The sequence below is a fragment of the Camellia sinensis genome, chromosome 9, assembly GCF_055761805.1.
Source record: "Camellia sinensis isolate YWXY chromosome 9, ASM5576180v1, whole genome shotgun sequence".
Classification (NCBI taxonomy): domain Eukaryota; kingdom Viridiplantae; phylum Streptophyta; class Magnoliopsida; order Ericales; family Theaceae; genus Camellia; species Camellia sinensis.
The window spans coordinates 33019420-33042732 of NC_138969.1; the positions used below are offsets into that span (position 1 = coordinate 33019420).

General features: G+C 36.7%; 1 protein-coding gene and 1 long non-coding RNA gene across 4 annotated transcripts; both read left to right on the forward strand.

Moving 5' to 3' along the window:
- The first annotated feature begins 7560 nt into the window (after window positions 1-7560).
- LOC145798539 (uncharacterized) lies at window positions 7561-10867 on the forward strand. 3 transcript variants are annotated; one of them, XR_014339524.1, is made up of 5 exons: window positions 7561-7920; window positions 7989-8081; window positions 9011-9178; window positions 9343-9466; window positions 10781-10867. It is a non-coding gene; the product is annotated as an uncharacterized LOC145798539 (long non-coding RNA). The 3 variants fall into 3 exon arrangements; XR_014339525.1 differs by lacking the exon at window positions 7989-8081 and having other exon boundaries at window positions 7581-7902; XR_014339523.1 differs by lacking the exon at window positions 7989-8081 and having other exon boundaries at window positions 7584-7920.
- Window positions 10868-11021: 154 nt separating this feature from the next.
- Window positions 11022-12825, forward strand: LOC145798538 (uncharacterized). Its single transcript, XM_082886502.1, has 3 exons — window positions 11022-11214; window positions 11325-11416; window positions 12505-12825. Exons 1-3 carry the CDS (start codon window positions 11124-11126, stop codon window positions 12643-12645), a joined length of 324 nt encoding a protein of 107 aa, XP_082742628.1. The 5' UTR covers window positions 11022-11123; the 3' UTR covers window positions 12646-12825.
- Window positions 12826-23313: the final 10488 nt, after the last annotated feature.

Genomic DNA, 23313 nt, shown 5'->3' on the forward strand with positions numbered 1-23313 from the left:
CTACCACAAAATAACAACACAATTTTCATAAAGCAAAGAACTATAAGAGATTGATCATAAGAAGAATTACATGAAGTAAAGCACAAGAGGGTAAAGTGCATTTTGAGTCATAAAAAAAATGAGGAAAATGTCTGATTTACACGATGATGTTAAGCCATTAACGGTACAAGCAATACATTTTAATCCACAAACCATAGTGGGTAATGTGTTTATTTCCAAATGTTAGAGGGGTAAACTGCACTTGAAGTAAACCATAGGGAGATAAAGTGGCATTTAACCTTCCATATATTCATTTTTATTTTTACAAATTTTAAGCCTCTGTTACTCGAGTACTTCTCTATAGATTTGTAATTTCGTGTAAATTCCTTAGTTTCATCCATTAAAATAATATCATTTGTGAACAACATATACCATGGGATATCATCAAATGTATTTAATTAATTCATCCATGAATAAGGCAAACACGTAAAGACTCAAAGCTATCCCTTCATGCAGTCCTCAAATGATGGAAAATTCACTAGTTTCTCTTGTAGGTGATCTAATTGTAGTAACAACTTTATCATGCATGCTTTTATCATATCAACATACATTTTGGTTACCTTGTTCTCCAACGCCCACCATCATATTATATCTCAAGGTACCCTATCGTAACTTTTCTAAATTCATAAAAACATATGTATGTAACAAGTCCGCGGGGGACCTCGCTACAGCTCGGACTCGACTTTGTAGTCACGGTTCTAAGTCTGAACCAAAGAGTCCAAATCCGGCAAATCGTTTTGAGAAACTGATTTTTGAAAAAGTAGTGCCAAACATGGACTGCTTTGCCAGATACAGAGTCGCCACCTAAATATTTTATTTTGGGAAATTTAGGAAACCCTGACTCGGTGCCAAAAGGCCACGTGTCCGTCATCACCAAAGTTGCCTCGGCTCGGGAACTTGGGTACGATTGGGGAAGGTCACTTCGTGAGCACCCCCGCTCACCCGGTCAAAGACCGGCCTCTACTAACCATGATATCAATTTTTGAAAACATTGTGAGTTCTTATCCCGGTTATTAGCCTAGGTTACTATGTGATGCTCACAGCATACAAATATAGACCGGGTCGCCTGAATTGGAACGAAACATTTCATGCTTGTTTTTTAAAATAGTTTGCTACCCGCAGGTAGGCTTTAAAACATTTGATGATTTATTCCAATTCAGATAACCCAACCTTCACCCACAGGCATTCAGGCAGGTATATCAGATAAGCACATAGCCTCATGGTAAGCATGCTATCATGGCATTCACTCACACGCATGCAAGGATGCTAAAGCATAAAACTCACCGAGTACTCCAAGCCAAAATAGAAATTCATTAGAAATTATGTATGATCCTAACTATACAGAAATGCCTAATGCAACACATGCAAAATGCAATTATAGCAGGCTCGGCTATTCTAAGATGGCATATGAAATGTTACAACTATCATGTATTCAACTTTGAAATTGAAAGTACAATGCAGTTAGTATGATGCGCCGAGCCCGGTGCATATAATACAGATGAATGAATGCAAACATGCTGTCATACTGTATACTAATTTAAATATGCCCTAATCTAACCATCATAAGCGGATAAATAAAAGGGAGAAAGACGTGGGGTTGGAAGACATACATCACACTCACGCACACTTATTACAGTTGTGCCCTCACTCGGAGGGTCCGAATAAATAATACAGTCCCAATATTACAGTTCCGAATAAAAGAATATTACATTCCAAAATATTACAGAATCCTAATTAATTAATGAATTAACTAAGAAAGCAGATAAAACTGGCGTGCAAGCCAGGGGCTGCCTTGCTTCTGATGGATGATGCATGTCCGGGTTGTCTTTGCGCGGAAATCCACCGGAATGCCCCAATTAGCCTCTGTTTACATCTGTTCTTGAAATGCGTGCCAAGCCCCAAAAAGTCGCTGATTCCTGATTTTGCTGCAACAGAGAGCAGGAAAGGGGCATAGCAATGTATTTGCACAGATATATGCATGTCTCGAACCTCGTGCCACCAATCACGCATACCGAGGCATGATGGCCGAGGAGTCGAAATGCACAACTCAATATAGGATGAATGCACATGAAACCACAGCTAAAACCTAACTCCATCATGGATAATCCGGAGTGTCGGCGACTGGGGGAATTGAGACACATTCCGTCACTCGGAGTACCAAATGTACCTCGTTTCCCGTGCCCGGGCTAATTCCTATCCCAAACACGATGCAATATGCATGATATGCGTGAAATGCGATTAAGATACAATCCTAACATATACAATGCTATGAAAATGAGATGTCTCGAAATACGTGCACACGGGCACGCAAACCGAGGCAATGGCAAAATGTGTCTCGAAATACGTGCACGCGGGCACGCAAACCGAGGCGATGATATGTTATGAAAATGAGATGCCTCGAAGTGCGTGCACACGGACACGCAAACCGAGGCGATGATATGTGTCTCGAAATACGTACACGCGGGCACGCAAACCGAGGCGATGATATGTGTCTCGAAATGCGTGCACGCGGGCACGCAAACGGAGGCGATGATATGTGTCTCGAAATGCGTGCACGCGGGCACGCAAACCGAGGTGATGATATGTGTCTCGAAATACGTGCACGCGGGCACGCAAACCGAGGCAATGATATGTGTCTCGAAATACGTGCACGCGGGCACGCAAACCGAGGCGATGATATGTGTCTCAAAATGCGTGTACGCGGGCACGCAAACCGAGGCGATGATATGTGTCTCGGAATACGTGCACGCGGGCACGCAAACCGAGGCGATGATAAATGTCATGAAATGGCAAGAAAATGATAAATGGGCTTATACCAACATGAGTGAGCCTCAGCCACACTCACATAGGATGCCGGCGGATAAAAATGAAGTGTCTCGAAATGCGTGCACACGGGCACGCAAACCGAGGCAATGCCAAATGCGATGAAATGGCATGGAAATGATAAATGGGCTTATACCAACATGAGTGAGCCTCAGCCACACTCACATAGGATGCCGGCGGATAAAAATGAAGTGCCTTGAAATGCGTGCACACGGGCACGCAAACCGAGGCGATAGCGGAATGTGATGAAATGACATGGAAATGATAAATGGGCTTATACCAACATGAGTGAGCCTCAGCCACACTCACATAGGATGCCGGCAGATAAAAATGGAGTGCCTCGAAATGCGTGCACACGGGCACGCAAACCGAGGCGATGGCGGAATGTGATGAAATGACATGGAAATGATAAATGGGCTTATACCAACATGAGTGAGCCTCAGCCACACTCACATAGGATGCCGGCGGATAAAAATGAAGTGCCTCGAAATGCGTGCACACGGGCACGCAAACCGAGGCAATGCAAAATGCGATGAAATGGCATGGAAATGATAAATGGGCTTATACCAACATGAGTGAGCCTCAGCCACACTCACATGGGATGCCGGCGGATAAAAATGAAGTGCCTCGAAATGCGTGCACACGGGCACGCAAACCGAGGCGATGGCGGAATGTGATGAAATGACATGGAAATGATAAATGGGCTTATACCAACATGAGTGAGCCTCAGCCACACTCACATAGGATGCCGGCGGATAAAAATGAAGTGCCTCGAAATGCGTGCACACGGGCACGCAAACCGAGGCAATGCAAAATGCGATGAAATGGCATGGAAATGATAAATGGGCTTATACCAACATGAGTGAGCCTCAGCCACACTCATATAGGATGCCGGCGGATAAAAATAAAGTGTCTCGAAATGCGTGCACACGGGCACGCAAACCGAGGCAATGCAAAATGCGATGAAATGGCATGGAAATGATAAATGGGCTTATACCAACATGAGTGAGCCTCAGCCACACTCACATGGGATGCCGGCGGATAAAAATGAAGTGCCTCGAAATGCGTGCACACGGGCACGCAAACCGAGGCGATGACAAAATATGATGCAACATGGCAAAAACGATATGCAAGCATACTAATGGAATTTCAGCATTAAAATATGGGGGAAAACAGTCCCGAAATGAAGCGAAATGACATGAAATGCAAGGAAATGTCCCGAAATGCGACATTAGGCACCCGAAATGGCCTATAGCTATGCTAAACATGCACAATATGGGCATGCAATGCAAAGACAGAAGCTATACAGTCCCAAAAGATGCACTTTCACAGTTATAAACATGGCCAAACAGCAAGCATAGGTATGGCAAAAATAGCATGCAAGAATAGGGGCCAAAAGAGGGGTAATGAAGCAAGTGGCATAAGCAAAACCCAAACTGAAAAATTTCCTTCTACAACACTGAAGATGGACCAAAAATATGAACATTTACAGTATATGGCAGCCTCAAAATCAGTATAAAAATATGCTAAAAATGTGATGCAAAACAAGGCTCAAAAGGTGCTATAACATGAAGTATACAAAATAATCACCAAACAGGAAAAAAGTGTGAATGAAACATGAAGTATAGGCCAAAATAAGGCCACTTTCAGTTCGGACCAAGGTCCAAAAACAGAAGCAAAGGGGGCTGCCAATTCATGCAAAAATGGGGCCAAATAAGGGACATAACTACAAGTGACACATGGAGACACCAAACAATGTTGAGCCCTTCTCCAATGTTGAAGAGGGGCTCAAAATAAGCCTTATATCAGTTTACAACATGCTCGAAAATAAATTGCTCATGGGCCAAAAATAGCATGCAAAATCATGACATACAAGAGGATCAATGAAGCAAGTGTATTATGGAGGGCTCAAACAGGGTTGAGCCCTTAATGAAAAGTGAAGATGAGCTCAAAATAGGGCCCTTTTCAGTTAGGGCCGGAGCTTGAAACAAAAAGGAAGTGGGGCTTACAAATAAATCAAGAAAAAGGGTCAAAAGGGTAAAAGTATTACTTACCCTTGAAGACTCAAGCTTTTGTTGCTTCTTGGATGGATTTGCAGCTTCTTTTGCCTTTGAGAAACCTCCCTTGTTGCTGGAAATGAGGTGGTGGTGGTAGAGCTTGGTGGTGTAGAAGGAATGAAGGTTAGGGACTTAGGGTTTTTTGAAGAATTGAGAGCTATGGAGATGGAGTTCTATATGGGAGCTTGAAGAAGAGTTTTTCCAACCCCAACAAAGGAGGCCACCAGCTGGTTATAAGGGTTCAAAAGGGGGTGTAAAGGTGGGGGAAAAGGAGAGCAAAATTCCCCCACAAAATATCCCCCGGATAAATATCTTGTCTGGGGGATATTGCCCCACAGCTGTAAAGTGCACAGTGCAGGGAACACGGCCGGCCTATCACTTTTGCTGGAGGTGGCCGGCCGGCCACACCACCTAGCCGGCCGGCTAGGGGTCAAAAGGTTCAATGAGATTTTCTGGCCGGCCAGCTACTGGGGAGGTACTCCTATGTGTGTACAACACAACCATGTGGTTAAAAGTCCGAGAAAGTGGGTCCAAGGGGTTCAACATTGGCTCGGAAAGAGGGAATCAAAAGGGTCAAGTTGAATTACTGGCCGGCCATGAACTTTTAGGGGCCTCTCATGTGTGTAGATCACAGATATGTGGTTCAAAGTTCAAGAAAAAAGGTCCAAGGGGTTCAACATTAGCCCGGAAGAAAGGGGTCAAAAGGGTCAGGTAACCTTAATGGCCGGCCACCACCTTTTAGGGGCCTCTCATGTGTGTACATCACAAATATGTGGTTGAAAGTTGGCAACACTAACCCTAGGGTGTTCAACATTAGCCCGGAAGTTGGAAAAACGGGCGCCGGGAGGCTCCGGAGGAGAGATAACTGGTTGCTGCAACAATTGCTGGCCTCCCACCCTTCAGTGACCTCCCTGGTGATAAAACAGAGGTACCTGCCAAAAATGAACGAAAACCGTTGCAAAACGAATGCTCGGGGACCAAAACACGCAGTTCGGGATCCCGAAAATGGGCTGTTAAGCACCGAAAATGGCGTTCGGCCACGAAGTGGGTTTCCGGGACCCCAGTGTCCCTCAAAAGGGATAAAATGAGATGTATGCCAAAAATCAGAGCAATAGGAGATGGTTAAGCGGTCCCGAACCGAGGCACACGGCCTACGGTCTCGAAAACCGGGAACCGGACTCCGAAATGGGCAAAATGGCCTACGGCCACCAAATGTAGCCTACGGACATTGAGAGACGGTCTACGGGACCTCTCCCTTCCCTTAGGAAAAGAAACAGAGAAAACCGAGTCTGGTTCGCAAACCGAGACAAGGCACAGAAAAGGGTTCGGAAGTCCGGAGGCAGGGCTCACGGCCGCGACTCTAAAACTTCTGAACGAGCACATTATGCAACATCACCAAGCGCTCAATCGGTGACGTCTGAGTCTTAAGGTCGGTCAAAAATTGGGTGTCTACAATGTAGAACGAAAAAAATTCAAATATTAATAACAATATTAATAATCCATTGCTTTACATGAACATAGTTTCTTTCCAAAAGCAAGACATTTTATGTTCTATGAATTTTAATTATTTTCAAGATGAAACCTTTTACAAATGCAACTAACCCACTCACTCTATTTTGTAATATAACATCCACTTGGTTCTACTCTTCTTGAGTCATGTATTTGTTAGTGAAGATTTTCTGAAAACTATATCAATATGATGTATCAAGATTTGTATTAAAAGTGTAAATCACATTTTAAGATATTTTCGTTCTTGTTTTAATTTGGTTGTTATAGTTTCAATTACAACACATAAAACCAAAAATCTCAATTTCTATCAAATTGGTCCAACTGTTGCACACAGCTAGGTACTGGGTGGAAAAAGGTCATGTGACTAGCACATGGAACTATAATAAAGTTGATTGACTATTATATCCTTATTTTTATAAGATCCAATTCATTTTTATGTCGTTTAGGCTGACCAAATTTTGGCTTACACTCATTATCTTAAGTTTTAGATCAAACTACCTTCATTTTTAGTTTCCTTGGTACTTTATGGTCGTAATTCTATCCATCAAATTTCTCATCTCTTTTCCTGCTTAAACAATTTGCAAAACGCCGACTCTCTTCCATGATGACCAATAACCAATTAATACACGGCAGCCATAATTATCGACCGTTTGTGATGGCAATAGATGATTAAGTGACCAATTTATCACCAAAATATATATATATATATATATGATTAAGTGACCATGATGATGTAGTGAATAATCAAGTCGTTACATCAGGTTGGTATAAATTTTGTGGTTAGCTACATCAGGTCCCCCTCTTCCCCTTCCATTCTTCTACCTTTTGTGTATAAGAATAACAATGGAAGTCCCCCAACCTTAGAATGCTATACTTTCTGGGTGATTCTAAATGCACCCCCTTTATTTCTATGCACACCCACTTGTAAGAGCGCAGTTCCAAATGTGTATAAAGAGGGTGGGGACAATCAATGTTTAATAGAAGTGGTTACAATTCTATCGCACTTCATTCAAGTAAGAAGATAGCAGAACCCATACACGTATATATCAAACAACATGGAAATTATGTTTAAAAAATTATGTTTATACAACACACTACAGGAAATATCAGTTTTGGAGGCGTATTTTTAACGGCGTTTCTTAAAACGCCACTGTTTGTAATATTTAACGGCATTTTATAAACGTCGTATTTTTGTCTAATCAAAACGGCACCGTTTTATGCATAGAAGACGTTTATAAACGACTTGAAATGGTTTTGTCCTACACGCTCCCTCCCTGTTTCACCTTTATTTTGAATCTCACTCTCGCTCTCGCTCTCACTCTCACTCACACTCGCGCTCGCTCTCGCTCTCAAAATCGAAATCGATTCAGATCGGTAAGCGTTCATCAGAGCCTCTTCGAAGTTCGAAGTTCATCAGAGCCATTTCCAAGATCTTAGCCATTTCGAAGTTCTCTCTCCAAATCGATTCAGATCGGTGAATCGATTCAGATCGGTGAGCGACTCTCTCTCTCTCTCTCTCTCTCTCTGCTGTCTAAACCCTAATTATCTCTGTCAGTTCAGCTCTGTGATTCAGAGATTCAGCTCGGTCTCAGCGAAACAGATCGGTGATTCATCAGATCGGTGATTCATCAGAGCCATTTCAGACTTAACCATGTCAGTTCAGCTCTGTGATTCAGAGATTCAGCTTGCTTACTACAATACATATACTGTCTTTACAAAAATTAAATAGATTATTTTCTTTTCATGTTGATAATTAAACATTATCTATCTATAATTAGACTTTACCATCTACTTAAGAAGAAAATATGATATATGCACTATTTACCTTATCACCTATATTGAAGATGATATATATATTACATTGCAATGTTGTGTGCACAGGGCCTTGATCCCTTTCTAATTGAAGAAGACACCCTAAGATGTCCTAATATTTTTTAAACCTCAATTTTGTCAATGTGTTTGAAGGTCTGTAGTACTGGTTGGAAGGGGATGTTAACAGGGATATTATTTTTTATTTTGTTTTGGGCATCTTGGAGTGTTTAGATACTCTGGGCCTGTTGATGTTACTCAATTGGATATGAGTTTCTAAGAAAGAATTTACAGATGCACTAGACCCTAAAATTTCCGGAAATGTAATTGAAACATCCCTCAAACTATTTAGGGCTGTTGCATGTTTAACAAAATTTGAATGCCTTGTTATGTTTTATACATAATTTGAGTAATCCCTTGTCGCAAAGGTTTGCATTGTGGATAATGGAATCCATTGTTAGTGTCACATCACAGTCTTACAGATAGTTTTGAAAATTTGAGACTACACATTTCAGAAATTTGTAGTACTAGTAATTTTAATCAGTGTCCTGTGTGGTAAAATGCTCAAATTACCTTTCATTTGTGACTAAACATCCAAGCATTCTTACTGCATCAAATTGTTTAATGGTGCAACACCTCAAACTGAGTTGATAACAACATTGGCTTTTGTAGTTCCAAGCACTTGCCTTTCTTTACTGGTCACATCAGGAATATACTTAAGTTGCATTATAATCTAAATGCTGAGCTTATTGTTCTTATTGATTGTATTTCAGGTTGGATTGCCAAATGTGGGCAAATCTACTCTTTTTAACACACTCACAAAGTTGTCCATACCAGCGGAGAACTTTCCCTTTTGTACCATTGAGCCCAATGAGGCACGAGTTAATGTTCCTGATGAGCGATTTGAATGGCTTTGCCAACTGTACAAGCCAAAGAATCAGGTTTATGACTAGACTTTTAAACTGTAATGTTTCAATTACAGATGTTGTGCGCTTTTTAAGCCAGAATATTGTAGAGATCTGTAATAGTTCTACATCATAAAGCATTTTTGGTTTGCTGATTTTAATAGTGTATTTCTTTCCTGACTTATTTTGTTTTTGGACAGGTATCAGCTTTCATAGAAATTCATGACATAGCTGGACTTGTTCGAGGTGCTCATGAAGGACAAGGATTGGGGAACAGTTTTTTGTCTCACATTCGTGCAGTTGATGGCATTTTTCATGTTTTACGTGAGATGCTCATCTTTTTTGTACAGTTCCCTATATTTGTTCTTTTGCTATTACATCTAATCATCTTGGTCATTATTTTCAATGAGTTTCTGTAATACATATTTGAGGAGTCAAAACATAGTATTCTTTTCTTCATTCATGCCATATAGTTATTATCGTCCGTCTGTTGTTTTTATTATTTTCTGTTTATATTTATCCATATTTGTTGAACATAATTCTTCTTGTTCTATTTCAGTGTAAGATTTATTTAAACACATTAATGAACTGGAATTTGGACTAGTTTATACTCGCTCTCTCCTATTTTATGCATCTGCCTTTCCATTTTTGGCAGTCCCATTTATTGAAGACATGGATGATCTGAATTTTGGAGTAGTTTATGCTTCCTTGTCATCCTATTCTGTCTCTCACTATCAAATTTTGCTAATCCTGTCTTATTTGTCAAAATATTAAATATCCATAAAAAATAAAACATCCTACAAAATTTAAGATTCCAAATATCAATGTCCAACAAAACTAATATTTCAAATGTTTAACATTTGGAAGCATAAAAAAGAAAAAGAATTGATCAACTATTCAACAAATAATTTTATCCCCAGCAGTGGCCACAATATCTCTTGCTTTTTTTTTTTTGATCAGCAAAGAATAATTTTATTGATAAAAGGATAGAAAAGAGGGACTTGACTGAAATGCATCATAGCTCAAAAATACAATATCTCTTGCTTTGCCAAAAGAGTATTCAACTTGGTTGAAGTTGCCTTGAGGCCTTGAGGCTTTGCCTGACCTTGCTTTTCTCTCGTAAGTCTTCACTAAGGTGTGCTTTTCAAAATACTGTATTCAAGTCCAATCCTATTCCCAAAAGAGTTACTCAAATAGAATAGAGGCATCTTTGTAAATCTCTCATTTAATGCCTGCATGGTCAACCATGACACAAAATGGGATGGAGCAAGTATCATATAAGCTTTGTTGTCTAATTTTCTCATTGGACCAATGATTTTTTTTTCCTATACTTGCTTAATAAGCCCTTATGGTTTCAATCCCTGTATACTGCTATATAAGTCATCTGGATTCAAAGGAGCGTGAATGGTTTCAGTAGTTTATATCTTGTAGCTGTTTCTTTTGCTAAGACATTGCCTTACAATTTCTCGATGTTATTCTTAATGAACAATTTTGTTGTTCCTAGTTATTGTGTTGGGTGCCGCTGCAATAATTTTGGGGATTAATTGGGAACTCGCTTTGATTATCTGCTCTACAGCATCAACTTGTTCATTTATCAAGTATTACCATCAAATAATTCACTTGTACTATGTATTTTAGGTGCATTTGAAGATCCAGATATCATTCATGTTGATGATATTGTGGATCCTGTGAGGGATTTAGAGGTTATTACTGAAGAATTACGGCTTAAGGTATGGTTTATGCTGGATTTTGATCATGAGTTTTGTATAGAAAGCTCCAGTTTTGATTACATGTGCCATTTTCTTGTGTTAAGGAGCATTTAATTGTGCAACTAAGCATAGCTAGAAAATCTTTCTATTGGTGATGGTGGCATTGTATGTATTGTTTTCAATAAAATTACTCTTTTATTGGTTTTATTTATTTATTTTAATTTACACATCTAAGATGTTCTTTGCCTCCAATTGTCTCTCGGTCTTTACAAATGATCTCATCACAGAATGCAACTGGCGTTCCAGCAGCTGTATTATCTTCTTCTTCTGGGTTTCTACATTCTTCCAGGGCAATTACTTCGAGTAAGTTATTTTATCATGCTTGCCATTTTCGATATTAAATCCTCATTTCACCATGAAATCCCTTACTTTTCCTTTCTAGTGTTGATTTCTTGAGCATCCCATCTATGTAGGCATGCAACATTCATCTACTACAGGGTTTGGTTCTGCTTTGAACATTGAAACACTTGTTGCAGCAGCTGAGAGAAGAGATACTTCCATAGAGGTATTTTTTTGTCTATTACTAAAGGTGCATCACCTTCCATAATCTGCTTATAGTGCTTGGTAAACATGAAATTGTGACTGTCTTGGTCAAACTTGATCTGAATAGAACTTTCATTCAAATGCCACAGCCTGAAGATCCTCATGGCAATGTCTCCTTAGACAGAACAGTATTTTTTTTTTTTTAATGCAATAAAAAACTTCTAGTGTGGAAATTGGCATGTGTTGTTTGAAAACATAAATTGTTCAATGCCACGACAGGATCGGGTTAAAGCTTTGTGTGAATTGCCTGGCTTAGTAGACGGAGAGTGATATCATAATAACTTATGTCTTTTATAAAGATAATTATGAATGAACAGAGTGTTAAGTTACTAGTTTCCCAATGTTCAAAAGTCAACTGAAATTTCAGTAAACTTGGAACATGTTTATTTCCAACATTTTCTCCTTCCTAAAATCCATGGTGGTGATGACAAAAATATTTGATGTGCACAAAGAATCTTTATGTAGATGCTAGGGCAAGACTTACTGATTTGCTGATGGGCTTGTGAAAATAATTTGCTGTTGTTAAAATCCTTGGGATTTGATAGCCTAATTTCTATAACACAAAAATTTTTTTGTAGGTCCTCTTTAAGGTGAGGATTCTGGCATATGAACTTTTGTTTGTTAATGCACAAAATTGGGATTCCAATTAAGAAAGGGAATATAGAGCTCAATTACAGTTGCCAACAATAGGCTTAAAGTTTATATTGATGGGCTTTAGTCTTTTTTGGAAAAATAATAAATAAAGAAATGTAATAAATCCCTTAAACAGAGCTTTCTGTTAAAACCTAAATTGTTTTTAAAGCTTGTTTTCAATTCTGGACGAAAACAAAAATTTTAGCCCTAGTTTTTGTTTAAATACCATTGAAGGAGTAAAGTTGTAACTTAAATCATAGATTTGTGTCAGGAGCAAAACTCTAACCACCTCTACCAAAAAAATTAAACAATTAAAAATAAATAAATGCAATCAAGTGATTAAGAAAATTAAGTTTACAAATTCTTCAATTTATGTTTATTTTTGTGAATCTGATTGTAATTTATGTTCTGATGCAGGTATGTAGACCAATGAAGACTAATAGTGAACTCTCTCATCAATTTGAATTTAACTCATCCAAGCTTGAAATTTATGTTACAGGCAGGAATAGATTTTTGAAATGCAATTTAGTAAAGTTCAATAGTCTCTTATTTTGGTGATATCTTGAGTTGGGGATAATTTTCTTGGTAGTAATTTGCCATCTCTTGTATAGTTGGATCAATCATTAAATTGTGAATATGTTAGTAATTTGCCATTTCTTCTTTCTCGGTTAATGTCTTTGTTAAAACATGATTTGTGAATATGTTATTTTGTGATTAATGGTGATTGGATATTAAATTGAATGGGAAAGTGAACTAATGTTGTATTTGATATTTGAATGAGAGTTATTATTTCATATTAGTGTTATTTTTTCGTTTTTTTAGTTCAATCATATAAAATTAGTATAATTTTTTTTTATAAAAAAAAGAGGCTATCATGGCGTTTCTAAAAACGTCGCTAAATATTATTTCAACGGATAGATTTTTCAAAAAGAGTACGACGGCGTTTTAAAAAGGTCGCTAAATAGCATGGTGATGTCATGGTGGAACTTTTAGCGGCGTTTTATAAAACGCCGCGTATAATAATATAGCGACGTTTCTAAAGCGTCACAAAGTTATAGCGACGGCCACATCTTCGGCGCTTGGTGAAAAACGCCACAAAAGGTTTAGATGGCGTTTTTAAAACTTATAGCGGCGTTTTTTAAACGCCGCCAAAACCCTCATTTCCAGCAGTGACATTACTCTACGGTCGATACATATGAAAAGTCTACATTCATATTCTTATACATAAAATTTTGTATGTTCAGGTATGTCATCTCGATTTCATACAAAACACACTCACACATACATATATCTATCTCAAAATAGTACGTTACTAGTAATAGTCCGGGATGTGATAGTCTGTCATGAAATAAATCTAGAATAAATTAAAAGAATTATGAGAAAGTAGGACTTATCAAATATAAAAAGAATAATAAGGGAGTAGGAGACTTACAATACTTTTAAAGGAAAACTTGCTAGATAGACTGGGATTGTTCCGGATATGTTACAGTTCCTTAACATCCTGCAAAGAAAACCAAATTTATGCAAGTAATGTTGCTGATGAGGTCAAGACTAGCATACTTTATATGATTTTTTTCAATCCTTGGTATGACTCACAATTTTTCCAAGGCTGTCATGTTTTCTAGCTTTGGAAATTCTGAAGCCCCTCCGTTCAAGTCTGTAATCCTTCTGCTCAGAGATCCCATTAAAAATACTTGCCTTTAGAAATATCTATCTTGATTTAAAAAGCTTAAAAGCATAGTACTAAAATTACTTATTCCAAGAAATATGACCACAAAAATCTGAACTTACATTTCAGTTAAATTACGCAAGAGAGAAATGTCAGAAGGTATAGGTCCTTCAAACCCACTTGCTTCAAGCTCTCTGTCATGATAGATATCAAATGAATTAAAATTGCACTATAATTTTTATCTTTTCAAATGTTACTGAATGCTTAAAACGAAGAAACACTTACAGTATTCTAAGTTGTTTGCAACTCTGGAAACTGGGTAACTTTCCATTCAAATTGTTACTGCTCAACCTACTGCTTTTACCCAAAGTTGAAAACAAAGAAAAGATTGAAAACTACCTAAAACAGTGGCACGACACAAATTTATAATTATGAAACTGCACAAGATTACTAATGAACTTACAGTTCTCTCAAATTTATCAGATTACTGAATTCCTTTGGCAGCTCCCCAGTGAGATTGTTAGAGTTAAAATTGTTACAGTGCCCAAAGGGGGTAACCAACATAAACATATAAATTTGGGATGAATTGCACAATTTGTTGAAAATCTAGGGTTGGATAAAGATATATGAATTATATTGAAGAGGTGATGTAGGACAGGACTCACAGATACAATAAGTCGACCAAATTCCCGAGCTCTGCTGGAACAGTTCCATTAAACATGTTGCTTTCGAAGCTCCTGAAAATTCAACGTCTTTCAAAATTACGATACAAGTTTATCATGTAAACTTTGAAAATTTGTTCTTTTCCGACGTTCATAGTTCATATCCACATGCATGCAAGAGAGAGAGAGAGAGAGAGAGAGAGAGAGGGAGAATACACATTGGTGAGACTGGTAATACTTCCCAAAAACTTTGGAATTGTTCCTGATATGCGATTCATAGAAAGATACCTACAGAAGCTTCACTTCGTTAATTTTAGGAAACTGAAACTAACAGAGAAGTGCATATATTGCTCACATATATTCCAACTTGGTAGAAGCCCATTCAGGGGGAAGAGAACCACGGAGATAGTTGCGAGATAAATCACTGTACACAATAGATAGCACTTTGAACATGATGGAATCATAAAAACTATTTAACAGATATGAAGAACAAACATAAATTTGGAACTTGGAAGCTCTTCCCACATAATTTTAAGGTAGGGTAACTTCACTATCGATCGTGGTAGGACACCAGAAAGATCCTGCCCTTTGAGAATTCTGTTACAAGGAAACAGAAAGACTTGGATTCAAATTTTGGTTTAGGATACTTTCCAGTATGTAAATGTTACATTCAACCCTTGTAAATGAAGTAGATAAATTCTTCCAGCAATCAATTATTAATTATTGAATTAGAGATTTGTATACCATATACAAGATAGAAAGAGTCATCACCACGAAAACAAACAATTACAAAATGCAGCAATGTATAGCAGTTAACAACAAATAATTAAAAGCACAAACCATGAAAAACTCCAAGTAATAAGTGTACACACAGAGCCAATGCAAGAGTTTAGAAATGCCAATGTTCAAAACATCTGTGTGAGGCACCCATATACATATGTAATTAGGTATGTAAATCAGCAGTATGTGCCATGTATGAGTTCAAAATTGAAATGAAAGCCACCTCATGTTCCTACATACTAATTCACTACAATGTAATAATAAGTCGATGGAGTAGCTGTCTAACTACCAAGGTATTGTCAATCACATAGTGTGAATTTTGCCTTCCCCTTGAATTTGAATGCACCTATTAAACATTTTAGTATTTGAAGTGAAGATTTACTCAGCTGAAATGAGGTCACCTAACGAAGAATAGAAAACTTACTGATGGAGAGGAAAGGCTTGAAGACATATTTTAGGAGCAAGAGGTGCCAATTGACAGCATAGAAGGAGATTTAGTTTTAGGATTTGTTTCCATTTAATTTATTTCCCATTTTTCTTTAATTTCCTTATTTGGTTACGGTTATGGAACATATATATATGGGATTGTGTAAGGAAGATACTCCCATTGATTGAATTAACATTGATTGAGTTGAGAGAATTGCAGAAACCCTAGAGTGGTTCTTTGTTTACTGTTTCATCACGTACCCTTATTCATAATTTTGAAATTTCATTTGTAGATTGGCTACAATTTATTCTTGTCACTTTGCAAGCTCAAGATGTTAGATTTCCACCTTGAAATACTATGAATACTATTAGCAGTCATTCCAGTTCTATGGAACATCAAAGGAAAATGCTATAAATCCCAAATAATCTATCAAATTTTCTACCAAACCTCTCACATGGTATTGGACCCAGACAAACCCACATGTGTATAGGTTCCACACCCATGTGAGAGGTTTGGTAGAAGATTTGGTAGATTATTTGAAGTCTCTAGCATAACTCAACATCCAAAATATACCCTTGCTTTTCCCAACCAGCCTAGCAAATTAGCAATTAGCAATATAATATGAATATATTTTCATGGAAACCATGAAGAGTGCATGGCATAAATAAAAAGTGACAGACCAATATTGAGCTAGGAACAATAACATGGTTTAAGAAATCCAAAAAACAAACATGCATGATTGATAACATTAGAGGAAAAAAAATTCTTCACTACATAAGTATAACTTCTCATTTTAGAACACCTGAAAAGAACTACCATTATGCCAGACAATATGGTAATAGAGTAGCTCACATGATAATTATAGGTTGGTCCCCATGTGAAGGATTTGGACATTTTGATTAAAGTCTCTTTCTACTGCCCACCATCTACACTTTGAAAGATTATAAGCTTGTGACTTCATTGAAAAAACTGTCAAATGAGAGAGCACAGCCCAATGCACGAGGCTCCCACCACTGCAGGGTCTGGAAAGGGTTAAATGTGCACAGGCTGCAAGCTTACCCCTACATACGAGAGGCTATTTCCGTATTTCAAATCCATGACACTTAGGTCACAATGGAGCGTCAAGGCCTACCATTATATAACTAACAATAACAAATAATTAGGCAAATATATAATACTCCATATAGCCAAAACCCATGTGCCTGCATATATGACCAACATATAGGGACATTCGACAAGATATTAAGCCCCAAAAGTAATATGTAGTAGGTGAAAATAGCAGTAAAACTGGGAATGGTATTCTTGCTATTATGGTGGATAAAAAGAGAAGTGATGCAAAAAATGTCAACCATGTTGCTGTAGTGTGTCATCTAAATTGGGATCACATCACACACTGGATATGACCTCTTTTTATTGTCTACAGTCTATACAAAGTAGAATTTGGATTTTTAACCGTCATAAAAAAGTTTTAACACATTAGTATTCAAACATCATAGCCAATCACAAATAAAATCTTCAGGGAAAAATGCACTTGAATAATACGTAAAGATGTATATTTAAAAACAGAAAAAAAAGGAGGAACATACATGGCACTGATGTGACATTCATCAGCAGAAGAGCAGTTGCAGTTGACAGTACTGTTAGATATGCGTGTGGGGACTATTGGTGTGTACCAGTTGAAGTTTTCATCACAATGGTTCAGATTCAAATTCCAGTCTTTTTTACCCAATTGTTCAGCTATTTCACCAAGAGCTGCCACTGCAGAAATCAAAACCATGTTGGCTTTTAAAGCAGTAAGAGATAACATGGAGAAATATCTATGTATGAACACTATAAGTATGGTTGGACACCTTAATATTTACAAATTGAGCTGAAAATCAAGTCCATGCATATGTAAAGAAGGTGAACTTTGTTTAATGGACAAATTGGTTATACATGATAAATAGTCATATATGGAACCTTTGGATGAGATCATCATGGTAGATCACTACTAGTCCCAAAAGTTTAAACAGTTAGAAAATGGACCCAATATGTACATCAAGCTATCTAACACCCTCTCTAACGTGGAGAGACAAACAGACAAACAAGCATAGTTCAAGCAAACATACCAAACAGGAAACCAAATGCAAACAAACAGACTTGAACCCAAAACCCCCCAGTAACTAAAGCTCTGACTAGTTTGATACTATATTATTAGCCTTGTTTGGCAAAGGCTAAAATAGCCAATTTTAGGCTAAAATTCACAAAAAAATAAAATAGACTAAAATAATCAATAAGACAAAATGTCACATCAAACCCATAATTATTTCACTTTTTTTCTCACAAACATCACATTTAACTACAAAAAAAAATCCAACCATCTTCCCAAATACAAAAATTTTAGCTTATTAAAATAGTCAACTTGCCAACTTGCCAAACAAGGATGTTAGATCACCACTATTTCCAAAAGCTTTGTAATTGTTAAAATGCTCCATCCAAAAGCTTTGAATCTGAAAAGCAGTTTTGTCATTGGGAATGGCTCCAGGCCTTTAGCCACCAATGAAAAACTAAACTAAACAAAAGTAATTTGGGGATGTCTGAGGGGTCCCGTGTTAAGACTTGAAATGAAGCTCTTCTTCATACTCACAATCAAAAAATAAAATAACACAGAAAGATGAAATAGAAATGAACAAACTGAAATTATAGAAGGCCTCTTACTTTCATCAGGGGGAATACGTCTAGTTTGTGCTTCAATTCCACATGCTCCAAAGCATATCAGTATAAACAATACAAGCATAAAAGTGCATATAGCTTTCGGATATTCACTAACTCTTACCATCTCTTGTTATATATTTGAGTTCTTTAGCATATGGAAAAGCTATACTCATATATATGATAATATATAACCCACATGAGAACGCAATCATACAGAATAGTGAACGTATCTATTCTGTATCCTTGATTGGGTACATATAATTTTTGACCATCGATTTCATATCCATTTGTCAAATCTGGAAATTGAATTTTTTTTTTTTTTAGTAAATATTTTTAAAATTTTAATTAATTTTTTTTTATTTTTTTGGATGTATTTTATTTAGATGTATCTAAATAGTAAATATTTATAAAAAAATATTTTAAAAAATTAATAAATATATAAAAATATGAAAAATGTGAATTTTTGTTTTTTTTTTAAATATTTTTGGTATTTAGTAAATTTTTTTAAAAAAAAATTATAAATATTATATTTTTTAAGTATATTTATGTTAGGTGTGTCTAAAAATTTAAAAAAATATATATTTAAAAATATTTAAAAAATTTAGTAAAAATAAAATTTTTTGAAAAATAAATTCTAAAAACTAAAACAAAAAAAGGTGACCCGAGGGTAGGGGTGTAATTTTGGCCTGCGGCCCGAGGTAGGCCCGGCCCGTTAAGCCTTAGGCTAGGGCCTGGGCCATCGTTTTGAAGCCCGGCCCGGCCTGTGGCCCGCCCATGGGCCTGCTCAAGGCTCGCCCAAAAGCCCGGCCCACCCGAGGCCCAGTGTTACTTTTAATTAAAAATAATAAAATTTTGATAGAAAAAATTTTAAAAAATAAAAAAAATTTGTTTAGGCCCGCCCAAAACCCGAGCTCAGGCCAATGCCCAGGGGCCCAGCCCACTGGCCCCCCCATAGCCCGAATACCCCTGAGTCTGGGCTTGGGCCTGGGCCCAGTTTTTTGACCCATGGGCCGACCCGGTCCCGCCCGATTTTTTGGCAGGAGCCCGCAAGGCCCGACATGGGGCCGGGTCGGGCCAAAATTACGCCCTTACCCAAGGGCTTTGACTTGATGCTTATATTTTGGGCCATTGATTTTGCATTCATTCGCCAATCCCTTTCTTTTTTTACCATATTGTGCAAAGCCATTCTATTATGACTGCTCCTCGAGCTTTTTGGTGTAGCATATGACTAGGGGTGTAAAAATGATCCATGACCCGTGGACGGCCCGAAACTAGCACGTGACTTGAGATGGGCCTGGCCCATTTAGGCCTGCTTGGGCCTAAGCCCAAGCCCCTGAGTTAGGGCTTGGGCCATCGTTTTGAAGCCCGGCCCGGTCCATGGGCCGACCCGTTTGGCCCGACCCTTGGCCCACTTAGGGCCCAGCCTGAAGTCCGGCCCGCGTCGAGGCCCAGTGTATTTTTTAATGAAAAATAATAAAATTTTGGTAGAAAAAATTTAAAAAAAATTTTTGTTAGGCCCGCCCAAAGCTCGAATATTCCTAGGCTTGGGCTTAATTTTTTGGCCCATGATCCGGCCCAAATTTTAGCAGGAACCCGCGAGGCCCGACATGGGCCGGACCGAGCCAGATTTACACCTCTACATATGATATGGAATACTCTTCCACCTTAAAATTGTAAGCAAGACTCCGCAATCCTTATATTTATGTGTTTGGTTAAAAGATTTATGAAGAGATTGGAGAGAATATATTTTATTTACATTTTTGTTTTCAAATCACTTTTTAAATTTTTCAATCAAATGCAGCATTAGGTAAATAGTAGATCAATTATTTTGTCTCCTTTGAACTAAAGCATCACAACAACCAATCATTCCTATTTACCATGACTTGTCAATTATTGCAATCACATTCCACATGAAGCAAATTGAAATCTTTCTGGTACATTTTTGACAATATCAGAGACCTTGAATGAGAATGCCGATATATTTTTATCTCTAATATCGCAAAAAGAAAAATGCTTTGACAGAAAAAAATTAAAATAATAAGTTAATAGGATTTCTAAAACCAGTCTAGACATTAATTTGTCATGACTGACTTGGTCTAGGTAGGGCTGGCCCTGAGCTAAGACTAGTAAGAAGCGGCGAAGCGAGGAAACTAAATCAAGAGAGACATTTATTAATTACAACTTTAATTTTTTTTTTCATAACCAACAATAAGAAGATAATAATAATTTTTGAATTAATATTAAGTACAAAAACTTTAATAAATTATTATAAAAATATTTCACATAAAATTTTACAATTAATTTCGAATAAAATGGAAAAGAAAGTATTACATATGACTAGTGTATCATGGACAATGTAAAAAAGTCATATATTTAAGTTGTAAAATAAATCATATAATGGTAAGATAAATCAAATTTTTAAAAATTTGAATAAAAATTTCATATAATAGTGATATCACGTCATTATTGACATATATGATATCACCAACCAATAATAAAATAACAAATGAAGGGTGAATTCCACATGCTAATATAACTATAGTGAGATTAATTATATTTGCATATCAATAATGATAGATATTATCTTCATATTGATTTTTTCACAAAATTTTCATACATAAAAATATAATTTGTTGTAGTCACTTCATTTTCAATAAAACAATTACTATTGTTTTTATAAATTTAAAAATGCCCTTAACATTTTATTCTAAGTATTATTTTTGTTTAAAATTTTATTTATATACATAAAAAAAAAAATCCATGGGGGGCACGTGACCCCTTGGTCACCATGTGCTCCACCACTGTTAGTAAGGCCTGTGCATAAGGGCCCAAAAATTAGGCCCAAAAAAGCTCCCAAATTCATTAGCTTCGTACTATATTAAAAACTGAAAATGACCCAATTTTGTTCAATTAATTTAGGCTAGTTTAAAGGTTATCAAAAATTTTGTTTGGCCCAATTGATAAAAGGACCAATTAAAAAATATTTAGGGAAACTTACTGATAAGTCTCATACAAAAAGTTCAAAATTCATCTAATCTTAAAACAAAATACTTGCACCAATTAGTCCTATATATTTTTAATTATTACCCAAATATCCTTTTTTTTTAAAAAAAAATTAAAGATGCTCTTACATCCCACTACCGTCGGACTTCCGTCAGATGGTCATCGAAGACTCGTTGGAATATCCAACATCACCGAAAAGTCACCAAAATATCAAAAATTCACCGGAGTATTGCCGAAATGTTTTGAACGTCACTGGAAGTCGTCGGAATGTCTAGAATATTTGCTAGACGTCAAAAATATCACCAGAGACTCACCGGAATGTCTAGAATATTGTCGAAAAAAAGAAGAAGAAGAAATTGAGAAATTAAAGTGAAAAAATATAGTAAAACGTGTTAAATATTGATAAATTGAAAAAAAAAAAAAAAAAAAAAAACGCACACACACACACACAACAACAACAACAACAACAACAACAACAACAATGAAAAAAAAATGTTATTTTCAATTTTTGTAGGGTTTAAGCAAATAATTTCTAATATTGATCAAATTGAAAAGTAAATTTTAAAACTATAAAATGTTACAGTTTCAAAGTATAATTCTATTAAGTATTTATCCTTATTAATCAAATTGAAAAATATGCTATGAAACTGCAAAATTTTACAGTTCTAAAGAATGATTCAATTCAGCACAAAAAAAATTGAAACTGTAAAATTTTACAGCTTTCACTGCCTGTAATTAAAATTCTAAAACAACTTGTTCAGAACTTGAAACTTTTCTCCATTACAACACGAAAATAGAAATATATAGTACAAAAAAAGTATTAAAACTGAGAAATTGAACGAAAGAGACAGATATAGAGAGATGCTTGTACTCCAACAATTATTTTTTGGTTTAGATCTAACCGAATCTGACATAGATCTACTCATATCTACATCGGATTTGAATAGATCTACTCATCTTCTTCGTCGAAAACTCATCTCTTTCGTCGTTGGTGAGCACGAAGCAAGGAGTTGGTGCTCAGTAGTTGCCCATGAACCTCAATCAATGGTGGTCACTGGTAGCCGGTGATTGTAGATTAGAAAGAGAAAGAAAAAAAGGAAGGCGTGGTCATGGTGGTTGAGTTAGAACACAATGACTATACAAAAGTGAATCTTTATTTAGATGCAAAGATACACTCAAGTATACAAGAAGACTTTCAAGGATACCTCACTTTTGGAATTACTCACACTCAAGTACTTGACTCCACTCTTAGTTGTTGTGTCTTGTCCTTTCCAAATGAGGTCACTTCCCTTTATATAGTCATCCACCTCCTCAATGAATGGCTAGGATCATTTCGATCCAAGGGCTATTATTAACCCTCTAGAATATTCTAGCATATATTCATACTTTCCAATATTCTAGAACTCTCTAAACTATTGTAGTATATAATAGTACTTTCTATATTTCTAAAATATTCTAGAACCTTCCGGAACCTTCTAGATTTCTCTAGATTTCTATAAGCTTCTCTAATATTCAAGAATCTTCTACAATGTTCTAGAATCTTCTGAATTTCTTTGGATCTTTCTAGAGTCTTCTAGATCTTTCCCGAGTCTTCTAGATTATTCAACATATGCAATTAATAGCCCAGATAATTCTAAAAAAGTCAATGATGACTCTTAACATTCCCCATCAACATTGACTCCTTTATTTAGTTCTTCTTTTATAGTTAAGTCGTGTTGCTTCCGAAGCTCTACAAACTTTAAAGGTCCAAGTCCTTTAGTAAACAAGTCTTCTACTTGGTCATCTGTTTTGATTGATTTCATCTCTATCTCTCCTTGGAGCACTTTTTCTCGAATGAAATGGTAATGTACCTCCACATGCTTTGTCCTTTCATGAAACATTGGATTATCAGCCAAATGTATTGCTGACTGATTGTCACAATGCAATGATACTCCATAGTCAACCTGCTGGTGTAGATCCTTCATCAATTGTATAAGTGTCACGACCCAAAC

What these genes read in the sequence shown, in the direction of transcription:
- LOC145798538 (XM_082886502.1), top strand. Translation starts at nt 11,124, where the DNA reads ATGATCTCATCACAGAATGCAACTGGCGTTCCAGCAGCTGTATTATCT. An exon ending in TTCCAGGGCAATTACTTCGA is followed by an intron (nt 11,215 to 11,324) that starts GTAAGTTATTTT and finishes CCATCTATGTAG; the next exon opens with GCATGCAACATTCATCTACT. An exon ending in GAAGAGATACTTCCATAGAG is followed by an intron (nt 11,417 to 12,504) that starts GTATTTTTTTGT and finishes GTTCTGATGCAG; the next exon opens with GTATGTAGACCAATGAAGAC.